We start from the raw sequence: 9,027 nt of genomic DNA, 5'->3' as shown, positions 1-9,027 counted from the left end.
AGCTTTAGTCAATTGCGATGTGCAACAAAACGGCTCAATGTCTGTCCTTGGCAACAAACCTATTGTCTGTCTTTAGAGACAAACTTCAAGAGATAGCAAAAGGACCAAATCCCCGCAGCAATCCTGTTGGTAAATTGCGATGTGCAACAAAGACTGCTCATTGTTCCAGGTGAAGGAAAGACCCTGCCAGAGATCGAAGAGCGACTATGACACAGTCTCTATCAGATAGGCGGCGAATATGGGCTGTTTGCAATGAAGCAAGCCATACAACAGGTAGATTTGAAAAGAAACCAGTTTCGAGATGACAACATGCATAAGATACAAGCTGTACTTACACGATGGAGCGAGAAAGATTGGCCGGGACTTTCTCGATGTAATTGATTGCGCAAATACTATTCTGGCCTGCAACGAAAAGCCTTTGACATGACAGTTTAGCTAGACGAGCATAAGCTGTCAGATATTGATATCCATAAACGCCAGCAGACTTGACATAACAACCTAACACCATCCCAACGCCATCTTGCGCCACATTGCTGATTGCCTGGTCTTGCCTGGTGATCATCTAATCCACATCCTCAGACACCATTTCATGAAACCCCTCTGGTTCAGCCGGCTTTTCAATGCTGGAAGGTAGCAATTCTGGCATATCATCATCTGTATCATCCGTATCCTCCCATTCACCTCCTCCATCAGCTCTATGAGACGCCGGGTCGGTGCTTTGAGGACTGAACAAAACCAATTCCGGCATTTCATCATCTGTATCCTCCTGTTCACTGTCTCCAACAAATCCAGGTAAGGGTCCCAACCCAGCAAGAGCAGCGTATACAAAGGCCGGTATTTCATCGTCTGAATCATCCTCGTCCTCTTCGTCTTCCTCTGAGCCATCTTCATCCGAAAAGTCTTCTTCTGAATCATCCTCATCATCTTCTTCCTCAGAGTCTGTGCCCCAGCCTATCCCCAACGCACCCATCATGGGACCTGGCATGCCCATGTGGTCTAGGAATGCCTCAAATTCGGCCATTTCGTCGTCATTCATAGAACCCTGCTCATCATCGTCATCATCAGGTTCATCCTCATCCCCATCATCTCTAGTTGGGTAAGCAACGATGTCTCCACCACACCATCTGGCTCCAATCATGTCAAATATTTCTTTGTCGTTCTGCTTTGGCTCCTTCTTATCACCAACGTACTTCGGTGCCTTGGCTCCATCAGGCATACCGAGAATCTTATCAAGGTATCTTCCATAGCTGCCCTTCAAGTTCCAGTCAACCCACATATCATCTTGAATTCCCATACAGACTACACTGGTCTTCTTGACGCGACGCAATTGCCTGAACGGATGCAGAACCAACTCTATGCTGCCCGGAATCTTCTCGATACTTCGTATTGAGATTCTCAACATGTGTAATTGTCTGCAGTTTCCTAACAGGTCACAGATGTTGTCAATGACCTTGAGCAATGGCACGAAAGATGGTCGTTCGGGACCTGGCCTCGTTTGTCTCTTCCAGGGCAGAATATCATATTCGCGGATTCCACCACCTCCGTACGCTCGTGGAGCGCCCACGCTGACGTGAACGGACCGTAACTCAGCCCACATATTGTCTCTGTCCAACGCTGCCGTCTGCAGAGGAGTAAATTCAGACTTGCTTCGCATAGAGCCGTGTGAGAACTGCATCATCCAGCCTGACCTCCCCATTATGCTGACATTTGGTTCTGACTTGATAAATGAACCATCGTTATCATCCTCTACCTCAATATTCCAATCGTTGACGCGGAAGAGAACGATTCTCGTTTCATTGTGAATTGCCTTGGAGACAAGGAGGAGGCCAAGCTTCGGAGGGGATTTCTTCTTGGTGACTGAGCGGGAGCATGTGCAGTTTGGATGATGGGCGTAAGGGTCAGAGGGGTTGGCAAGGTCGGAATCAACAGGAATAGGTTCGTTGAGGTCCACGACGAGACCATAAATACGCTCGCGAAGTTCGATAGGAAGAGTAGAGAGTGTACCTGCTGAAGTGTTAGGGCAGGCTTGCAGGGAGCTTTGAAGCTCCATCCGTGATCTTGGTCACATACCAAGGTATGGACGGCCGGCGGCCTGAGACATGGTGTCTGCTTGGTGGAGAAAATCTCCCAGTCAGTTGTTACTGTGAAATTGTGCCCCCGAGAGGATCGCATCCGAAAATTCCTGGTGGTGAAGGATGGAATTGTGGAAAGGGTGGGGTTTAAGGAGGAAGAAACTTAATATTGAAATTGAATTTAAATAAGGTTTCTCAGTACAAACGCGTCTTTGTGTCACAGAACGCGTCTGCATATGCTCAGAGTGACATCATTGCTCACTCAACACCAAACCACGTTACTTTTGAAATCGACACAAACAATCTCGCGCCTCGGGTTATGTTGCAGTCTTGATTCTGTGATTGAGCCCATTCTGAAGAATTGGTGTGGTTCTGCATCACCGTCATAGCTTCCGAAGTGCTCCCCAAGACCCCACCATAATTGACTTCAAAACGCAGGGTCAAACAACCCAAGATCTCAAACGTAGTTGTTGAAGACATCTTGATCGATCCAGTCCGTATTATCTTCACTACGAAGACAACTCAGAATGGCTTCACTGTCAACCATAGCTCCTAATCTCGGTCTGTTCTCCCCCGGATTACCCCCGCCATTCCAGAGCTGACAATCTCCCAGGCGCATTCATCGTTCTCCCCACCGAGATCAGAACCAGAATCTACGGCTTGGTCCTAGATTTCAACTGGGCCAATTACCCATCTCCACAGAAAAATTGGACCACTTCATCCCAAGACCTAACAGCATACCTTTCCAGCGAAGATGGCCAAACCGACCCTCCATCCAAGAATCGGGTATCTCTTCTGCGAACATCGAAGACTATATATGAGGAAGCAGTTATCGTTCTGGTGCAGGTAAATCCCTTTCGAATCCATATCGAGAGGGGGGAATGCCAGGTATGGGGAGTCACACACGATGAGGCGAAGCCGGAAAATTGGGATTTTAATTTGTTTGCGGAATTCCCTTTCCGTATTAGCTATCTGGAGCTGGATCCACGAGATCCGTTTCTGCGTCGTGGGCTGTTTGAGAAGCTGCGGGATCTCAATCTAAGGCTAACGCTTGTCGAAGAGTCTGACATCTTCCCTATCGAGAAGGAGGAGAATGGCGTTGGCATGTGCGAGCTAACTCCGTTCATGACGCTCTTGGCTCCAATGATCAAAAATCTGAAAGAGGGTGCGCTGAAGAGATTTATTTTCACGATTGTCAGCAAAGAGAAGGAGCGTGGCAGTGTTGAGCTAGTGCTTGATATGATTGCGAGCTTTCGGGGTTTGACGTATGCTAGCGTCAATGCTTTCAATTCCTACAGAGGCAGGGAGCCGGGCTGGCGGTTGAAGAGAGACTATAAGGATCATCTTGTGGGCGCTATGAAGCTACCAAAGGGAGTGGCGGCCCCGGATTGGGTACCAGGAGACGAAGAGTCGCCAGATGCTTTCTCTATCTTTGAGGTCGATTAGGCGGAGGACGATTGCAATGACAGTTCAGAGAGGATGGCTTGAATGCCCGCATCTTGTCCGTGGCGGCGGGAAACACGAAGCGGGTGAGAGAAATGTAAGTGTACGCTTTGGATTTGCAGCAGATGTATATGTTGAAGCAGTTCTAACAACTCTCACAAATGTTTTTATTTTCACTGCGCTTCGTCAAGATGTTTTGCTGTCAAGTGTCAGGTAGTTTAATTGTCATGGTATATTGAATCCTATTGTGTCTCTCGCCAGATTCAAAATTAACTCCCTGCTTCTTGCTTCGTCACGAATCCTCCAGAGCCGCTTCTCTCAAAGCCAAGGTTTGCCCTTCGGAACGAAGCTTGTTGCAGAGTAAGCAATAACCTCATGATGTTCCGACTCCTGCGTCCAGAGCTCGAGTTGTGTTCGTCCTTGCGGAACGTAATAGAGGGATGTCGCATTGAGAGGGAGCTTTATGATTGTGTAAGTATCATGGCTGGTCTTCGAATACAGATCGACGCTGCTGATGGAAGACTTGAGAGGGTGTTTGATAGTGTTGTGTTCGTCGATGCCTGCCAAGGGACCATGACTAGTTTTGCAGTATGGAATGAGTGGGAGTTTGGTCGCGTTCGTGGATGCGGCAGTGACAGTGTGAGAGTCACGGACGGTCATCGAATATGGATTGAGTGCATGCTTGGTTGTTTCTCCTGAAAAGTGGACTTGGTGCTGAGCTGTGCTGCCATAGTCGGGTTCGTTCAAAAGGATGTCATCATCTGTACTTGTGGCATTCAGAGCGAGATCATATCTAGCGACAATATCTGCTGGAGAAAGACCTAGAAGATCAATCTTTGAAGCGAGAGAGGTGCTCGGCTTGCTGGTAGACATCTTGGTGAAGAGAAGAAGAGATGATTTTTGCTGTTGGATTGGAGACTTCCATCGTGGATGTGGATACTTATATACTTTGACGTTGTCAAAATATACTTCTAGCAGAAAATCCGTAGCTTTGATGTTTTCATGGAATTCCATGTTGGTACATAGCCGTGTGTTGGTAAAGCCATGAGAAATCGGGCGTGGAGAAACGATATTGCATGTTTCTGATGATGCGGGACAGAGAAGCTATGAGTTCTCATGGCTGAAGGCTCAGCAGTATTCGAATACCTTGACCATGAACTACGAACTTCCATGGACCATTCCAAGGCAGGCCGCATGTCCAAACGGCCATCCACGAGAAATCGAAGTTGGGTCACGTGTAGGTCACGCTTCTCAGGAGTTTCGTGAATCGCGGGAGGGCGGGAGGAAGCGAAGCGCTAAGCGCCTAACCTGGACCTCCACATCAATTCCCTCACCGAGCCTTGGTCGTCTACAATGTATTTATCATTGTACACTCATTCTCCGAGAAGCTTCTGCATCGACTTACTTAGGCAATCACTTTCGCTACGGTGCGATTAAGATTTTTTTCCGAGTACTCAGTACCATGGATGGCACAGCCTCGTCCGAGATTACACATCTTACTCCCTGCCAGAACCAGTTACCACGGACGATGTCGAGATAGAGATACATCCGGACAGACTTCTTGCACAACAGACGAATATATTTCATATCATTGCCCTCAATTATCTATTCCGTGATCTTACGTTCATTGCTCGCAACGTCCCTCGAGCTTCAACCACACAAGTTCTCTCGCCCTCAACTCCTTGTGGCTCTCGAGTCTCGGCTCATTCGTTCCAATTCGACAAGCATCTTGGACTTCGCTACAGTTCATGATGGAGACCGCGCAGAATCTGAAGGCTCGACGCTCTGCAACCTCCAGTCCTCCTCCATTTCGGCTCCCTACGCCTGACCATACAGCAAGTGTCAAGACTATTTTTAGCCAAAGTCCGACCCTCAGTGGACAATCAGGCCTTTATCAACCCCAGCCTATGCAAGCTGCAGGCCACTCCTATTCTGGCGCGAAATCGGCTGTTCAATGGAACGGTAAACTTGGAGCCAGTATACACACAAATGATGCATACGCCGAATTGACTTTTAAAGGCAATAGTTCTCAATTCAACGGCAATTATGGAAGTTCCGGATATCATACGCATAAGATTCCACCAGTAGCGAAAGGGTTTCAAATTAATGGTAACCTTGGGTCAGGGGTTACTAGAGAAGAGTTGAGCAAGTGGAATGCAGATGAAGGTGAAGACAAGAAGCATTCCACCCTGTCAAAGAACTACCAGCAATGGAATGTGTATAAAGAAGAGATCTATCAGTTTTACATTGAAGAAGATCATACGCTTACGGACACATTGATTACTTTCGAGCAGAAATATGGACTTTGAGCAAGGTCAGTCGCGGCCTCTTCATGCTTTAGTCACCCTTTTCACCCACTGCCAAACAAAGAAGGACGGTACTAACTCGCATCGGCTTCAGTCTGCGAGAATGGAAGAAGAAGATCCGAGAGTGGAGCATGGATAAGACCCCTCGGACAGAGGAAATGCTATCCGTCCCGGGCGACAAATCACATAACCCCTCTTCTGATGTTGATGAGCTTCTCAAACACAAGACGCACTTGACTCGAGTTGTTGGTAATAAGACTTTGACTTATGTTCTGAACGTCGCCCAAGAACCTGACAGAGCTCGAGCTTGTGGCTCTGGCATAAAACTGGCGACCGATCGACATCCGGTAGATCCTCCTCCTGTTGTCGTCCTGAGCATTCTCGAACGTCGAGGCGACCAACAAGTCGATATTACTTCCTCCTACATTGGCACATTTTTCATGCATGCAACGCTCGAAGCCGACACATCTACAGTGCCTGTGCGATCTTATACGAAAGCGACGCACAATCGAGGCACTTCTGAGATAGCAGTACTTGCAGGCTGTCCTGTCACTACAGGTACCTACTTAGATCGTCCAATACAAGCAATCTACTTCGTTTTTTCTGACCTTTCTGTCAAGAATGAGGGAAACTTCAAATTTTCATTCAATCTCTATGAGAGATGCCTGGAAGATAGCAATACTACATTGTATGACGTCGACATGAAGAGTTCGGAAAGAGCAGATTACAAGAATGCAGCAAGTCCACAAGATGATTTCATTTGGCGGATTGAGCTCAATTCCGCTGTGTTTACTGTGTTCAACGCCAAAGACTTTCCTGGCATATCAGAAAGTACGACATTGACCAAAACATTGTCCGAACAAGGTGTTCAAGTCAAAACCAGGAGGGATACGAGAATGGGGAGGAGGGGGAGCAAATCACTAGACGACTTCTCTTCACCCCGTATTGAAGATCCCACCACGGACGAACCTCTTGAAAACTATACAGATGATGTGGTACGGAATGATTCCACCTGTGCTTCACCGAAGCGTTCCAACTATTTCGGAAATACCTCCAAAAACCGGCTCATTTCCCCAGTTTCTAAGAGCTTCACTCAAGCTGGTTCCATCCACTCCTCCACTCCACGCATCAAAATGGAGGACCACCCAGACTTCGTTGGACACGACACTATGATGATGAGCACCCCACAATTGAGCCATAGTATCATGGTTTCGTCCGCTAGCCCTTACGCTAGAAGCCTCGATGCAACTTTCTACGATCAACCACCCATGAGATGGCCAAAGATGGAATATGGCAACCCTCTAGATCTACCTGGGATCTCTTCTCTACCAATTCCACATTACGAGAGACGTTCCGAGAGTCCAGAGAGGGGCACATCCGGCTCCCAAGCTCAACGACACCCTGCTTTCGATCAAAATCTTTTCTCGCGGTCCAAAAGATCGCCAATCGAGACCAAAAACTCGCTTCACTTCCGTTCACATGGGGAGGAAATGGGCCAGCGTCTACTCAGCTCTGGGATGAACTTTAAAATCTTCACTGGCAAATATTCCACTCTCATTGCCAATAAAGGCGAGGAGCTACGAAAGGTTCAGGATATTGGAACCGACCAGAACCGAGAAGGGGCCACTATGCGCTCCGCATGTGTCCAGTGTCGATCCAAGCATCTCAAGTGCGATGGCTTGAATCCATGTTCGAGATGCTCTTCCAACAGCTTTGAATGCGTTTATGTGCGAAGTCGTCGAGGGTTCAAAGGCCCCCGCCGGAATGACGTTGTCAGTAAAATGACAGCTACCTCATCTCTGGGGCAATTAGAGGAGTCATTGCGTGAGCTGCAGTCAAGGCTCAGCACACAAAAGATACCAGAGAAGAGGAGTCTGGGTCTGCTTGATAGCCGTGGTCTTAAAGAGCAGAGACAAGGGGCTGCAGGAATGACGCTCATCTTCAAGTCTAAAGATCTACCCGATTTCGAACTTGCAGTCGAGCTATCTACTAAAGTTGAAATCATGCTGGATGCTTTCAGAAGAGGCAACGATATACCGGACAACACGACAATTACTTTATATCACGATGGTGAAGAGCTGGAACTCTCCGACACGGTTCAAAGTATGGTTATGGGGAACATGGATGTGGTTGAGGTTCATATACGGTAATCTAAAATCTGGTCGACTGCATTTCGAAGCCATACTCACCATTCGCTTTAGTGAAGCGCCTAGAACTGTTACCGCGACCAGACCCACCAGACAAAAACTTATCCATCTTAACATGCCAGAAAGTTTAATCTGGGCATTGTTCGTGAAAATTCTCCCACCCAGCTTTGCGGTTCCGACAACGCCGTTAGCTATTGTCCGCACCTTCCAAACAACCGCACGCACCAATCGCGAGCCTCTGTTGCACCTGGTCAAGCGGTCGGCGCATACTTGGTGGTGTACTTATCCTACACAGCCATGGGAGAACATCCTGCCAGAAGGACGGGGTACCAACTGTGCTCGTCTAGCTCATAAGATATTCTCAAGTTGGCATACAAATATGCCAGGTAACGAGTGGCACAAGGGTGTTGGTACCTGGCTGAACGTTCCCTCGCTCGACCAAAATGGAGAACTAAGAGTAGTCGAGCAATTGGTTAATGATATCTGCACTCGTTTGGACAAGGTGAGCGTGAGTCATGTGAGGCAGGCTCAGTCTGGAGTGTCATCCTCAACCCAAAATGGTGCTCCTAGCAGAAAAAAGCCTCTTTCGTCTTCTCAGCATGCCAGAAGTGGCGGAAAACGTCGACTTGGAGATCAATCGGAGTATGGTGATGAGACAAACGAGGAAGAGCCAAGCAAAGACGACACCTCCAAGCGCCGGAAGAAAAACGCGGACCAGTACAGTCGGTACCTGATCTGCACTGAATTTGCTGCAGGCAATGATCCAGCATGTCCCAACTGCTTCTTCGGAGCATGGCCCTCAGTAGACAGGCTGAAGCAAGATCATCTAATAAAAGTCCACAAGTTTGATTCTAGTCTGTTGAAAATCGACAAAGGAGGAACAGAATGCGAGAAGTGGTGGCGCCTCTTCGACAAGCTACACGATGGCTTTCGAAAAGCTAATCCGAACACATTTATTCCTGGGCCACTTTGGGAGGACCGCATTGCGCATAATGCATACAACAAGATCCTTTCAAAAGCTATGAAAGAAGCCGAACGAATTCGGGAGCGAAGTACTCA

General features: G+C 47.9%; 4 protein-coding genes across 4 annotated transcripts; 2 read left to right on the top strand and 2 right to left on the bottom strand.

Moving 5' to 3' along the window:
- Positions 1-368: 368 nt before the first annotated feature.
- On the bottom strand, positions 369-2,325 carry LY89DRAFT_1956 (uncharacterized protein). Its single transcript, XM_018205736.1, has one exon. The coding sequence runs from the start codon at positions 2,048-2,050 to the stop codon at positions 563-565; it is 1,488 nt and encodes a 495-aa protein (XP_018078110.1). The 5' UTR covers positions 2,051-2,325; the 3' UTR covers positions 369-562.
- Positions 2,326-3,676, top strand: LY89DRAFT_1957 (uncharacterized protein). The gene is made up of 2 exons (XM_018205740.1): positions 2,326-2,633; positions 2,686-3,676. The coding sequence occupies exons 1-2, from the start codon at positions 2,600-2,602 to the stop codon at positions 3,516-3,518; spliced, it is 867 nt and encodes a 288-aa protein (XP_018078109.1). The 5' UTR covers positions 2,326-2,599; the 3' UTR covers positions 3,519-3,676.
- Positions 3,677-3,833: 157 nt separating this feature from the next.
- Positions 3,834-4,388, bottom strand: LY89DRAFT_726813 (uncharacterized protein; the record flags this gene model as incomplete). Its single annotated transcript, XM_018219086.1, has 1 exon — positions 3,834-4,388. One exon carries the CDS (start codon positions 4,386-4,388, stop codon positions 3,834-3,836), a length of 555 nt encoding a protein of 184 aa, XP_018078108.1.
- Positions 4,389-5,727: 1,339 nt separating this feature from the next.
- On the top strand, positions 5,728-8,253 carry LY89DRAFT_1899 (uncharacterized protein). Its single transcript, XM_018205695.1, has 2 exons — positions 5,728-5,829; positions 5,916-8,253. The coding sequence occupies exon 2, from the start codon at positions 5,953-5,955 to the stop codon at positions 7,969-7,971; it is 2,019 nt and encodes a 672-aa protein (XP_018078107.1). The 5' UTR covers positions 5,728-5,829; positions 5,916-5,952; the 3' UTR covers positions 7,972-8,253.
- The last annotated feature ends 774 nt before the right edge of the window (positions 8,254-9,027 follow it).

The sequence above is a fragment of the Mollisia scopiformis genome (assembly GCF_001500285.1).
Source record: "Mollisia scopiformis unplaced genomic scaffold LY89scaffold_1, whole genome shotgun sequence".
NCBI classification, from domain to species: domain Eukaryota; kingdom Fungi; phylum Ascomycota; class Leotiomycetes; order Helotiales; family Mollisiaceae; genus Mollisia; species Mollisia scopiformis.
Note: the sequence above shows the minus strand (reverse complement) of the source record. Positions and strands in the feature narration are given on the sequence as shown.

Bases quoted from the DNA above. Each gene is read 5' to 3' on its own strand.
- LY89DRAFT_1899 (XM_018205695.1), top strand. From the start codon at position 5,953: ATGGATAAGACCCCTCGGACAGAGGAAATGCTATCCGTCCCGGGCGAC.
- LY89DRAFT_1957 (XM_018205740.1), top strand. From the start codon at position 2,600: ATGGCTTCACTGTCAACCATAGCTCCTAATCTCG. The intron at 2,634-2,685 runs GTCTGTTCTCCC...ACAATCTCCCAG, and splicing joins AACCATAGCTCCTAATCTCG to GCGCATTCATCGTTCTCCCC.
- LY89DRAFT_1956 (XM_018205736.1), bottom strand. From the start codon at position 2,050: ATGGAGCTTCAAAGCTCCCTGCAAGCCTGCCCTAACACTTCAGCAGGT.